At 40.1% G+C, this 15,275-nt stretch overlaps 1 protein-coding gene across 6 annotated transcripts in view; it reads right to left on the bottom strand.

The window, feature by feature from the left end:
- Positions 1-15,275, bottom strand: part of LOC105453387 (basement membrane-specific heparan sulfate proteoglycan core protein-like) — a 189,522-nt gene that overhangs the window by 13,463 nt on the left and 160,784 nt on the right. For all 6 annotated transcript variants that reach the window (XM_011695301.1, XM_011695304.1, XM_011695305.1 and 3 more), the window contains one exon: positions 257-467. In XM_011695301.1, the coding sequence (XP_011693603.1) occupies positions 257-467 (211 nt within the window). The remainder of the gene's footprint in view (positions 1-256; positions 468-15,275) is intronic.

The following is a 15,275-nucleotide window of genomic DNA, read 5'->3' as shown; positions in this document are numbered from 1 at the left end:
ACTTATGAAGTATGTATAATATATATTGTACGTATTGCATAACGTCAGAATAAAAATTAAAAAAAATCTATGTTTAGTACATTGATATATTTTTAAATATAAATGAGCTTTCCTTTCTTTTTTTCCTCTCTTTTTTTTCTCTTGCCTCGTGATAAATCTTGTTTGGAATTTTATGTGCACACTTTTACTAAATGAAGCGAGATCCATGAAAGGGTTATCTGACGACTTTCTAAAGACTTTACGACCTTGATTTTACCTTCGACTTTTAACAGGAAGGCTAAGTTCATTTTGGGCTCGGTGTTAACCTGGCATTCATAAATCCCGGCGTCCCGTGGTTGGATGTACTCGATCCTCAGCGTCCATTCGTCGGATGATTCGGGGTGCTTAACGGAAAATCTTGCGTCCCCCGTGTAAGCGAGGGTCGATGACGTCAGGATATGCAAATCCCTCTTACGTATCCAGGAGATCTACAAGCAAAGTGAATGCCCGATTAGACTCTATCCGCCCGAGCTTCAACCATCGATTTGCCGATCTGAATAATTGATGCGATTATCGCAATCGCGCGCCCATTTTCTTAAGAAAATATTATCTACCGCAGTTGCAACAAATTGCATTTAATGTCGAAGAAAGGCTTTAAATAATCTACGTCCTTTATGAAAATTTTTAGCTTATATTTAGAAATTCGATAAAAAAACTTTTCTACTTTAGATAATTCAATTTCAATCAAAGAGATATTGTTTTATACTTTTATTATACATATAATTGGATGTTTTCGGTTATGATGTGTTTTGGAATCGAAACAGAGTGGCAGGAGAAGAGCGATCGGACCAATCGACCTCAATTCATCAGATGACGGCAATTAGTCGATAGCGCGATTAATCGACTCTCGGTTAATCGGTAGCCAACTATCCATTTATTTGATCAATTATGTCGTCCGTTATTAACCCGCTGATACTACTGTCCGAGTCGCTTTAAAAAGCGACGTTCATTTCCGGTCGGTTTAGTCGTCAGCCGTTGTAGGAAATATTTCGAATTTAACAATAACTTCCGCGACCGCGTGGGCGTATAATGCGCCGGCGATCGGTACGACCGCCCATTGTTACAATGCCTCCTGCACAAACACGCGTAATGTGTAACGTTTCGTCCGCGCAAACGTTAAATATTGTCGCTCCGTGTCGCATATAAATATTCCGTTCTATCGATCTCCACCGTCAATTGTTGATCGATCAAGCACGTTGCCTGTGATAATAACTGAATTACCACACCGTTACATCAAAATTGCAGTGTAATCTGAAATTTGTCGCAGCTTGGCGCATGCATGTCAGCACACATGTATGGCATTACAAATGAGGTATTACATTTTCGTGGTTTACAACATCGCCTATTAAACGCGATAATAAACGGTTTCCGCGGTTTAATCTTTCGGATTTCGTGGATTATCACGTCATAATCGCGTTAATATCAAGAGTTAGTACATGTATATCGGATATATATATATATATATATATATATATTTCAGATATTTTACTAAGAATTAAATTGCTCTATTAGGTATTTTTAGATTATATAATTTTCTAGTAAAATCCCACATCGTGTATTTTTTCCATTTAATAACAAATAAAATTTCAAAATTTAATACCTATTTTATTCATCCCTTGCGTATCAAATAGAAACATATTATCGTATAAATTGCTGAACGATTTCAATCTTTATTTCGTTCAATCGTGAGTTGTGCGACGCCTTCCTCTTAAAAAAAAAAAGATGCCATACACGAATTCAATATAAAACAGGAGTTCCCCCAACTCGAGGGAAATTTTGTCAGACGATCACGGTGAATCGTTCTATCGAATCGCTCGAGTCCCTCCGACTAACGCTTCGGGCCGACGCAACATCGATATTGTTTAATCGATAGCAGTGGCACACGCGTATAGCATAGCTCGGATTGGAAAAACGCATTAGGTCTCCCCGGGCCCTACAGGGGTAGCATTTGAGACGGCAGTTAAAGGTTGTCTCCGAGCCACCCCGACAATTATAGAAGTACGTGCCTCCGACCAGCACACCTACAAGACGTCCTCGGTGTCCCTTTCTCCCTTCCCCCTTCCCCTCCCTCCCTGACTCGCTATCGGACTTCCAACCCTAGCCAACGGCGGGATCGTTAAACGTATGTTCTTTCCGGATCCGGATGGAGGATGGTCTCACCCCTTTCATTAATTATTCCCCATCGCATCCTTCTGGAAATCACCTCGGTTTTAGAATGACATGATCCTTCCGCGCGAAAGGGAGACGTTGGATGGACGAAGTTCTAGGATATTAAACGGTTGATAAGGGTCGATCTTCTGATCCAACGCGCAATATGTGAGAACTTATCCCATTTTCTATTATCGCTCTCAGGCCCGCGCTCGCTTGAATTTCTTGGAAAAAGGTGATATCTCACAATTTTACCATCCATCGCGCGTGCCGATTCTTTACAATATAGGTATTCTGATATAAAATATATGTATGTGAGATATAGAAATATCATCATATAATGTGTTACTTTTTGCTGTAAAATACATGTGTATATACAATATATGTTTCAATTTAGTTGGAGTAACACCCTAAATATCACTCTCGTTGAAATGAAAACTATATATATGTATATATATATAAAGTGTCCTAAAAAACGTCGTCAGATGAGTGCTGTAAATGTAGCATTTCGTAACTATCGCAAAATTTTTATTTGATTAATTATCTTCTTTTATAATGGTAGATTTTATTTCTTCGGTTAATTTATTGTACATAAAGTTATAAAAAGCAACATACGGCAGCACATTGAGATAAGTCTCTCAAAGAACAACAAATTAAAAATTATAAAATATATCTTGTCTAAAATTATTAATCGGTACATCAGCGACATTAAAGTCTAACATCTCCAAGTTTGAAAATGTTGCAGCAAAAATGACCTAAAATCGACGATAATCTCAAAAGCCGATCGTAATTTTTCCGTTTAAGAGATAGAGAATGCAAGAAATTAAGTCGCTCTTAAGTATGAATTATAGAAATACACTCGCATACCCTGTACATCTATTTTACCTCCCCTTTTCTCTCTCTCTTTCTTCTTCTTCCTTCCGTGGTTATCGTTTCGCGCCTTTTATATCTACAGTGCACCTCCGTCGGGGAAAATTAAATATCCTCCAGCTCCTACGTTTGGCCCCTCAGGGTCAGAATCCTTCGTAACTTAGCCACGAAAATCTTATAGTTTCGAACTCTCGACTTGCAACGGAGATTACGAGAGCGGGAATATTACGTGCTCGACGTGTTATCGCGTGTCACTTTATTGCGGCGGTAGTACCGGCATAAATAAGTGAGTACATTCAGCGCGTTGAATAACTTATGGCTGTGTTGCTAATGATGTTTAATTAGATATGAGACAATTCGTACCTTCTAATGGGAACAACTAACTGACTAACCGCGGCGTGTGGATAGAAGAAATACACACGTCTACATCATGATGGAAATTTCAGTGTCTGTCGGTTTTTTTTTCTTCTTTGTCTTTCTCGTTATTAGAAAAGCAAAAGAAAAGAAGAAAGTATTTTATTCGAGATCAAAAATTTGTACTTGAAAAAAAACCGATAATTTTCTTATAGTTTTCATTTCAACAAACAGATAAATAATTAATAATATTATTTAATAGATTTAACTTAATTTTAGGAACGATTAGTTTTTATATTAAACAAATTATTTTACAATTAATTGCTTATATATACATCTTTTAACTTGAAGACATAACTTGATGACAAGAATCTCCTGCAAGTACATAGCTTTTAATCGTCTTATCGTTGAAGTCAGACTACCTAAAATGAACTAAAATTTTCACGTGACACGTCACTAAGAACAATCGACGCAATTTGCAGCGAGATAACCAAATTCGTCCCACAATTTCCAAGCGCAAGATAACCTCGCTGCCTCCCTACCGCAGGCAAGAGAAATTACGAGGCAAGAAAGGACAGGGCGCTCGCAATGTTGCGCCAGCTTAGAAATCAGCGCGTACGAATAGCGAAAGGAACGAGACGAGGGGGCATCTCTCTCTCTCTCTTTCTCTCTCTCTCTCTCTCTCTCTCTCTCTCTCTCTCTCTCTCTCTCCTGGTGGTACTCCTCTCTGAACTTTTTGCTTGTTTCCCTTACATCCTACAGGAATATCCGACGAGAGAAAAAGGGAGAGTGCAAGCTTACCACGAGCTAGGCGGTACATAAAACATCTCCAAGCACAATTTGCCAGGCGGTAAGCAGCGTAAGCGAGCTTTCAGTGGCTTTGACCTTTCGTCGCCGTCACGAAGATCCGCCATTTTCTGCTTAGGTCAGACCGAAAGCGCTCTCGGGAACGCATCTCTTTGTACGGCTATATGACCCCCGTGCGCGCGCGCCGCTCAGCGATCTCGATTTCCCTTTAATTCGCGAGCCGGGTAGAAGGCGGATTGTACGCGTATATAACTACTGAGAGAGCGGATGCAATTTAGCGCAAGGTGGAACGTATTCAAAGCGAATGGCCGTCAATCTTACTTTATATGAAAAGTATTCCTTTGGTGCCATCCTCGTTTTATGTAACGTTCCCCGATTGAAGTGCGTGGCATTTATTTGTCGATAACAAAATAAATTACAGAAGCTTGCTAAAGACGATAGTCAAAATGCGAAACCTGATAATTTGTTTCTCGAATTCCGCTTTGTTATCATGTGAAGATGTTTCCGTAAAATTTTTTTTATATCTCCTCTTATTTGTGCTTCTTGTTCTTTCTCTTAGTAAGAAACAATATGTTTTCTCGCCCTCAAATCAGAGATTACGAGGTCATTACCAAGATTTCTTATAGACATTCATTGTAATTTGACGAAAGATTTCCTGCGTAAATAGACAATAATTCGCCGAAGATGCGAATGTGTTGTATCGCGCGCATACGAACCGGAGATAAATTGTATTTACGGGGAGTCTCAATATACAAGTAGTCGCACTTTCGCACAAGTCGGTCGACGTGCCGTGTTACAGCTCAACTCTCCGCTTCTTTCTCGTGTTTTCTCGAGTTTTCGTGGGATCTCGGGACGCAGTCGGGCATGTCGATCAATTTGGCCGAGACAGTTTGTATCCGGTCGGGTTTTGTCTCGAGCGCGAACTAACAGACGCACGACAATATCGACTGACACAAGTGAAATAGAAGAGGGGAAAGCAAAAAGAGAGTGAGCCGCTTGAAGACTCTGACATAATCCATTTACGCGTCAATTTTTAATGGTACTGACACTTTCGTTGGGCTTTCATACATATCATACAGCACGAGAATGGTTCAAAGGTCTTGTAACTTATGCAAATTTACAGACGTAAATTTACAGACGTATAAATGTTGAATTAATACATGTATTATTTCAATATATACGTATATATATGTATCATAGCAGTCAATTCGTCGTGATATAAAATTTTTATCTAATATTATTTCTTAAACATGTTAGAAAATAAAAATATATAAAGTAAATTATAACGTTGAAAAGAATTTGTTTAAAAAATTATGAAAAGTCGATAAACTCTTTACATTATTATACAGCATCGTGCTAATTTTGTATTAGCTCTGTTTTGAAATAATATCGACAATAGCAATTAACGTATTGTAGGTCATTTCTCATCTCCACTCCTCTCGTCGCATCTCACAACAGAAACTGCATACGCGTATCATCTGCGCGCAAATGCAGCGACGGGAGACACGTCACGCTAGAATGCGCGCGCTATAGAACATTAGCGAAATCCATCCGACCAAGACTCGCAGCGGTGTTGCCCACATTGATCATTCGCCGTGACGCACTCGCAAAATTGTCAGACAGTCCCGCAGCGCGCGAATCGTTTTCGGCCAGGCGCGGGCAACATCGGGCCCGGCAGGCACGCCGCGCCGCGCGATTATTTTATCGCGCGGGTAGTCGGTATACCGAGCGATAGAAATTGGAGGTACCAATTAGCAGGTGGTATCAATTTAATGGCCGCACGGCATCGTTCGTCATCGCTGTTAGCGCGGCGAAACGCGTTCGACACGGGCGCGCTGGGCGTTGATTATCGTCGCCGTCGTTATCGTCGTCATTACTTGAATACCCTATCGGCCGCTTCCACCCTCTCCCCTCTCCGCGGTCGGTTCTCTCTTTCCCGCTATATTCTATACCGCGATGCAGCTATCGTAGCAGCCGTATCCTCTTCTCTCCAGCGAGCAAAGCACGCTCGCGATAATAAATTAAATCGAATTTCACGTGCAAACAAATTGACGCTTTATTAGGACGTGTTGTTTGCGTAATGTTTTGTAACTAATTTTATCGGCAATTTCGATATTGAATTTTCCGAGAAAATCTGAATGTTGGCGAACAGGCTGCATCATCGACGACACGCTGATTTTGGAAAATAGAGTTTGTAATTGACACTTTGTAAACGCTTGGCCGATAGTTTGATAGACACTCTCAGTCACGTCATTATTTTGATATGAGAGTCAAGGCGAGTAAAGGTATTTAAGAAAAGAAAAATGTTGCCTAAATTTGAATCATGCATAAAAGACAATTGTTAAAATGCTCGAAAATGCTTTTAAATTCGGCAAAATTAAAATCGCAACAAATGCACGCGAGACTCCGCGGAGCGAAGATCCTCGAATCAAGAGGGACGTACGTCATTTGAACGAGCTGTCGAAGCGAGGCGAGACTAATGTCGGGCGATCGAACGAATTTCCGTTGCCACGGCGGAAGACACTTAGGCGTGGCACGAATCCAAATTCCCGCGGAATTCTCTCTAAAAAGGACAGAGGACGATCGGCGCCGAAACAAACGGCGGCTCCTCTTTTAACGAAGTGGCTCCGGGGCGAGTTGTTAGCCGCTGTCTATTGCACACCGTTTCGATTACCGAAACCGAAATAAGAAGCGTAGGATAGGCGTGAATGAGAGACGCGGAAGAAAACTCGAGCGAGAAGGGGGGTTAAGTTTGGATTAGATGTGAAAAAGGAAGCGAAGCAGCCTTGAAAGAAGATGTACGGAAGATCGAGGTTGGAGGGGAGTGGAAAAGAGGAGCGATTTCGGTAAAGTGTGAGGAAGAAAGCGAGAGGATTTAACGAAGCTGTTTGAGGGGGTGAGACTGTTGAGGTAGGTTCGATTAGACGTTCGTAGTAGGACTCGAGCAACAGAACACAGAAGATAAGAACAAATTGAATTAGCGAAGAGAACAGAGGAGGACGATAGCATTTTGAAGGGAACGAAATTATGTTTGGATATTCAGAAATGAATTAAGCCAAAGAATATTGGGAAAAGATAAGATCAAAGAAATAAGGAGATGGTAAAAAAATGAATAGACTATCCCTGTGAAAAGATTTTAATATAGATTGTGTAATCCAGGTTGTGTATATATACATACATATATATATATAATATATACGTACAATTTGAAATTAAATTATCTATTATAAATCTGGCCGGCTTACCCCCGCCTGGGAGTAGGTTAAAAAAGAAGAAGAAGACCTATTATAAATATAGACAACAAATAAATAAATATACTTTTTCTATGATAAATCATCTTCTTTTGTAAGGTAATATTTGAAATTGCTCTCTAAACAGCACTATTATCTCGCCATTTATATATCATATAAAACATTTTTATGATATGGATCAGCATTGACTTTGTATTGTATAATATATCCTAGAATATCCATATAATGTATATTTAAACCGACCGAGCTTTATCTACTATAAAACCTTGGAGATTGAAGTTACATTCTTTGTAATACTTTCTTGATGACCGACTGCAAATGCACCTGAAGACTTGCGCCTTAATCTAGTTCATTTAATGCGATACGTAGTATTCACATTTTTATATTACCTGACCGTTTTAGACGACCGTTTGTGTTTGTATTAAAATTTTATATGGTTAGGCCGTTAGGATGACCGAAATATTGTTTTTAAACTATGTATTATTAATTTTGCGTTTCAACATTGAAAATGATCATATTTGGATTGAAACGTCTGTTTACTATATTTTAATTAAAGATTTACTTTTAATTGAAGCATATATCACCCTGCTTTGGCTCATAGCCCTTTATTGATTTATCATATAAAACATTTATATATGAAAATGATGGTATTATAAAGTTGACAATTACATGCATGCTTTTACAGTTTGTACGTGCGACAATTAAATAAATTTAATTGTATTTAACTTTATAATTATTGTGCATTTAATGTTTTACTAACCTTTGAAGTTAATTTGAAAGTCATGTATTATCCATGAGTGTTTTAATATATAATTTTAGCTGTACTTTACAGGTACATTCAAAAGAACTGGAATTACGTTTATATAAGAAGACAAAGGCGAAAAAACGAGAAGGAGGTCGCGAAGTATCTGGAAAACGGCTGGGTTTAGGTTAGATCCAAGTAGATGGGAAAGAAGAAAAAAAGTGAGAAAGCAGACGGAGATATTGGAGGGGTGGAAAGGGGTAAAACGGGGTGGTACAGGCGAACAGTCCACTCGAAGAGACGGCAGCTAATTAGTATTGGAGTTCCAGTACGCCTCTTTGCAGCGCGAGGGCTGCCCATCCTTTTCCTTCTCCCGTTCCCTCCCCCCCTCCTCCCCCCGATAGCACGACGGGACCGAAGGTGTTGCTAGGGGTGTCTTGGGGGTAGTTCACGTTAATGAGCCTCCGGTAACGACGCCTTTTTCCTTCGCGGCCATATATTCTGTCGAGAGGCGCGGCTCTTACCGACCGACCTGGCGCATTCTCTCACCATTGCACTTCCACCATCCCTACGCCGCACTGGATCATCCCTCGTGCTTTATGGCGCGATCTTCCTGAGAACCGGACAAATATTCGCGCTGCCATAAGGTCGATCCCCTGGACGAAAAGCGATGGAGTAGCGTGCCGGAGTAGCGTGATCATTTCATGGCAGTGATAAAAGATGAAACAAATGAGGCAAGAATATTTTGTGGAAAAATAAAGTATATTTGATAAAGATTAAGAACATTATTGAAATGAAAGCTAATCAAAATTATTATTACTCCTACATTTACTTTTAATTCTGTGTTTTAGTTTAGTATTTTTTCAATTCTGTAAACATGCGCCGCGTTAAATGTTTTCAATTTGCATATATATTTTATTTTAAAACTTAATATACATATATTTGTACAGTTAATATCGAAAAAACTTTTCAACTATATAATCTATTGTAATTGACAGTAGAAACATCATTATCAATGACTATCAAGATGTCTAATCAAATTCTTAGCCGCAACGCGTACACTTTGAATCGTTGAAAAACTGATGACAAGCAAAATTTGGGAATCTATCGACAGTTCGGAATTTTCAACGAGCGTGTCGACATCTCGCATTCGATTCCTCGCGAAGCAATCAACGCACGCAGCCTGCGGGAAACTTTCCGGGTAGTTCCCTGATAAACATGCACTGCGTCATACGTGGAATACGCTCGAAGGCGTCCGTGGCAAAACTTGCTCGACTCCCACCGGTACCTTCATATTCGCAAGCGAAATTCCGTAGAATCGTATGCGCACGCGTACGACGTATAAATCTAGCGGATGGTTGCGTGCTCTCGGCATGCGGCCAATAAATGGTACATGCAAATTCCGCCAAAACACTAGTACGCGGCAGAAAACTGCTGCGACTGATATAAACAAGAGAGAGAGAGAGAGAGAGAGAGAGAGAGCAAGTGCGAAATAAAGAATGTAAAACGATAATAAAAATGCGGAAAAGGGAGTGAAGAGCAACAGTCGAAAATTGTTGCCTCGAAAATACGGTACAGCATTGCTGCAGAATACCATAATCAGGTTTGCGTTCTCCGCTTCTTTCACTACGCTGTACGTTCATCGTAAAAATAATTGTATTAAAAAAGGAACGAAACATGCGAGATACACGGAAATATTTAAGCTGCATACGCGAAATTCGTGACGTACGTGCCATGGCGAAAGCGTGACTAAAAGTTCGACAGTTTCGAAGTTAAAGATAGAACGAAATCCATCGTTCATTTCATCGATAGCCGAACGGCCGACGGCGCGGCGGGTCTATATCTAATCGACGGCGTTTCCGCGCGGCCAAACAATTCGGGGTGTCGAAAACCGTTTAGTAATTTACCGCCGGCAATCAAATTAACCGCCGTGAGTTTAACGTACGCGTACCTCCGTCGTTTATTCGAGTAACCCAATTTTTCAGTTTGGCGTTTCGCTGCGTTAGCAGCGGCGGCGGCGGCGGCGGCGGCAGCGGCGGTGGTAGCTCTTCGATAGATTGCGACCGTACGAGCGAGCTTGTCCGTACACGCACGTATACAGATGCGCATACGTTACTCTATAAATCGTGCATTTCCCGCGAATTTTCCCCGAGATCGTACCCTCGACGACCGACGACGTCACGACGACAAGCTTTGCACGTCGGTACGTGAGCACGTACACACGTTCCCACTGGATATATCGCCGCGCGGTGACATAGTAATGGTAGCTGCGGAGAGACGGCAAAGTAAACACGTGATCGATATTGTTTGATTTATGTGCAGCAAGAGCGTCGACGGTCACTGTACGATCACGGAGTGTTTTCGAAGCCTGCATCCACCGACCGATAGTCCGGAGGGGGTTGATAGAGAGGACGGGGGAGGGCGGGGAGGCAAAGGGTCGCGTCAATGTGACTGGGCGCATCGACGTGCGTCGAGAGAGACCGGACCCGGAAGCTCGGAACCCGCCGCACTGCCTGCTCCGAATTTCTAATTTTCGATATTGACAACCGAACGAGCCGGGCGACCGTATAGCACATCGCTTTTTACCTTCCCTCCTTTTGATGTGCATTCGTTTCCTCCCGTGACTCTCGGACGGTTGACGACGTTGTGTTTGTTGCCCGCGCCCCGGCGGTACGGCACGGCACGGCACGGCACGGCCGACGACGGAAATATTTGTGCTATGTAATTCGCGTGATTTGTTTACCCCGCGTAAAGTGCACTCGCCGTGCATCGTGTTGACAAAGTGTATCGAATTATCTCTACTTGGTATTTGTTCGTATATATTTATCGTTATTGCGTTTGTTACGCAAACGTTACTGCTCCTTACTCTCGACCGCGCGCGCGATACGCCCAGCGCTACAATTTATATCAATTTATGCTTCGCATTCCGTTATCGAATACCTCGGATAGTATATGGAAGATCTTAAATATATGAAAGAAGCTCAAACTTTTAGAAATCCACATATACACCTATAGATGATATTGAAAATTTAAAGATGCTGAAGAACGTCCACGAATTTTAGATTTCATACATACGTATTTACCCTCAAAAACTTGAACTTTATCGACATTTTCATCGCTAGATATCGCTGGATACCACCGGACGTCGATATTGTATAAATGATGATTCTTACATTTGTTTATACTATATATACGCACATAAAGTATATCAATAGCTATCTACATTGAAATTTAAACATTCAAGCACATATGGAGGAGAAACGGTAGTGTCTCGCGCCGAATACGTGCGCGTGTATCTATAGTAATTCACTAGTCGATGAATTACTTTATATTCCTTATATATACACTCCTCTCTCTCTCTCTCTCTCTTTTTCTGATTTTTTTCTCTTCTTCTCTTCCGTTCTCTAGAGAAAATACAAAAAAGATTCACATATATTGCATCTCTAATAATGTAAACGTTACCAAGCAGTTCGTATATTCTCTCTATTATATTTAAACTTCACGATTTAATTTTTCACATACAGAATATTAATACAAACATAATAACTGGAATATAAATAGATCCATAATGGTTATCCAAAAGCTCCCGGCGTGCTCTCTTCTCAGGCGAGGCAGTCGACCGCGATTTCACGTAAATCGCTCTTTCTTCCGCGCGCCTTGCAACGGAAGTCGAGGCCGGGCGATTTCTCATCCCGGATGAAGAGTAACGCGCGCGTCGGGCATTTCGGTCGTTTCGAGCGCGCCGGTAAACACGCGCTCGTTCACCGGAAGCTCTCGGCTCCCCGTCTTCTTAGCGTTGTAGGAAATTAAATGATCGATATTAATACATCACGCGGTAGATACGTATCGAGTCCGTGACGTAATTGCGGAGCGGAATGCGCCGTATTCGAGCGCCGCGATGCAAGCAGATTTCGTCCGCGCTCCCATTACATTGAATTTCACGTCCGCCTTGTACGTGACATCTACATCATCCGATGATTTATGTAACGTTACGTGATGCATTATTTATTGAGCCCTTAACGAAGATGCGGTCGAATTATTGGTCGCATAATAATAGCATAATAATAATAGCTGCGAAGATTCTTTTAATTGATGTTCTTTATTAATATTTTTAACATATTTTTTTAATATGCAAAAACTTTATAATAATGATAAACTAATTATTACATTAATTAATAATATTTTAAAAAGTTAACAAATATAATGCTGTTTAATTTATACCAACTATTAGAAATTTATTAGTTTAAAAGTTTAATAAAAAAAAAAGAAAATTTTCCTTATGTTTTATGCAAATATTTTATACATAATATTTATATCTATATATTATTTATATTATAGAAATATAGAATATTAAATTTAATATATATCGTTTTAAATATAAACGTCAAAAGGCACTACGATCTTATCTTCACCAACAGGTTCATACTCCATCACAGAGAGAAAATGCTCGAGCTAACAATTACTTTTGTAAGTAGTTGACGTATTACTGAAAAATTGTACAATAAAGTAGCGTTGCGTTACTTTTCATCTAGGATAAGACAACTTATTGCCGGCCCGTTGCGGATGCAAGAAAAAAAAGTAAGGAAAGTAAAGAAAGTAATTTACGTAAATTACAGCGATGAAAAGCCGTGGTGCAGAAACACACGAATGAGACCGCCTATACGACGTGCCAGTAATTTGACAGACTAACATGCTGAAACTTACGCGAGCTTTGCTCAGCAAAAGATGAGTTTGCGTTTTTTTTTTTTCGTTAGCCACAGTTTTCATTTGACCTATTTTCATCACTGAACGCTAAACGCAACACGCTTTCATTGTTTTCATTTAAGCCTTTCGCTCGATAATCGGGATCATTGAAAAATTGTCATCTCGAAATCTAAGAATTATTTTAAATCTACGTATCGCAAATTAATCGTTAGAAACAGTAGGAGATCCTATCAGTTGAATTATTTTGATCTGCTTTGATCATATAGGACCGCATCGTTTATGATAAACGCTCCCAAGCGTAGCCCGAAAAACGCCTCGAGCTAAGGGAAATATATTTGTTCAAGAGAGAGAAATCCTATGGTGAAGTCTGCCAGGTGTAGGTCTTTCTACGCTTAGCCGGGAGGGAGGATTTATTATTCCATTCTCAATCTTGACGTCATAAATTTATATCGCGCGCGCATCGTGCGGCTAAATCGAAATCCGAAGATGATACGTCCACGCTCGGCGGTATCGCTCTTCCTCCTACGAAAGGACCTCTCGGTAAAAGATGATCGAAACGATGGCGCAGCCGAGACGTATAAAAGGGCTACATAGACATCTGCGATAGAAAGAGATATGTCATGGATGCTGCTTCGTACACTTCAAATACCACTTTGATTTTTCTCGTCGGTGTGTAAGGGGGTGTGGCGAGACTTCGATGAAAATCGAAGACAGAGGAAACGAGAGAGAGTAATAAAGCGTGCATTTAAAACAGCACGTTCGTAATTGTCTCGTAATGAGCAACCATCTCGCTCTGTTACGGCGCAAAAGTAAAAATGTGATTAATGGAAAAATTATGTATCTCATCACACAGAACAGGATATCTAAAGTGTATTCTACCGCTTGACAAGGCGTTTGTATGTATATTATTAATAATTTTGAACAACAATCTTTTGATATATCCTTAATATCTCCGATTTATGTATAATTATGTCAGTTTTATGTAAAAATTGTTTAAAGTTAACTAGGAAAAACTATAAAATGCATTACACACACACACACACACACACACACACACACACGCAAATAAAAATGAAAAATTTATATAGAAGATTTATATTTTTAAAATTGCAACGTAGACACATTTATACGTATACTGTGACGCTTAATCGTCACAGATGAGAACTTTTATCTGTGAATAAATCGTTTTGTCAACACTCCAACCTTCATATGACGAATCTGATTACGTTCATTTGACACACGATTAGTTGACTTATGGGCATAAAAATTATTCGCACGTTGACAGACTGAGCGTATTTGCACGTGTCTACGAGTTAAACAGACGAATGGTACAGGTCAGGGCTTTCCGCACGCGCGTCGAATACGAAACGTAATACCACGATGTAAAATGAAACTAATCGCGTACACGCGATGAAGATCTGTACACATTTGTTTAATATAATTAATGACTGTATTGTCCGGACAGAATAAACTAGAGAGCACCGGGACCGACGTGCGCATTCAAAGGGATCGGGTTATTTCATTATTTGTGAATTTCATGCCGCGCCCGAATAAAGGTCGACGCAGCGAGAAATATCCGGGGACGATCAATTTAAATCGAATTCCTCTTGATATTCGGACCTAATAATCGCGCATTGTTCCGCGCCATTTATTTCCCATCGTATTTCTACAAATATATGTATATATAACCAGATATATATGTAACAAGATATATGTTTAACGGCAGTATTGCTCATATTCTCTGGAAGGTGAAGGAGACACTGGAAAGGGATGAGAAATGCCTCAGTTTATACCTTATACGGTCGTGTACGAGCGCTTGTGGGATTAAGGGTGAGTAGTAGTATGCTGTTATAGTAGTAGTATAGCACGATGTATGAGTAGACGTGTAGGCTTCAATAACGCGTATAGGCAGGCAGTTAATTAACCTTTAAACTGTCCAGAATAATCGATTCCACTAAGAAGCACTAATGAATCTAGATAGCGAAGCGTCGTATATACACTGATCGTTTTACAGTGATGAAATATTTTTAACGGAAATAATTTGCATTGCGTTCAAGATTGCTTCTCTGTTACGATGCTAATTTTTTTACATTTTATTTCAATGAACGTGACAGAAACGAAAAATATTCCACCAGAATGCTGTATTGTAATTCGACTTTTTGATTTTATTTTTTAGATATCCGATTGTAAATCTTGATTGTAACTTTACCTTTCCTCAATTATCTCGCTATCAAGTATCGGGGAGTATCAATTGATTTACGAGAGGGAGGGGGAAAAACGTATTAGAGTAGTGCGTAAAGAATGACGGTCGGCTACGTATACACTTTAGATAGGGTTAGTGTGATCTCCCGAACGGAGTC

Source organism: Wasmannia auropunctata, unplaced genomic scaffold, assembly GCF_000956235.1.
Source record: "Wasmannia auropunctata unplaced genomic scaffold, wasmannia.A_1.0 LD336000.1, whole genome shotgun sequence".
NCBI lineage: Eukaryota > Metazoa > Arthropoda > Insecta > Hymenoptera > Formicidae > Wasmannia > Wasmannia auropunctata.
The sequence above is the reverse complement of the archived record's forward strand: the minus strand, read 5'-3'. Positions and strand labels throughout refer to the sequence as shown.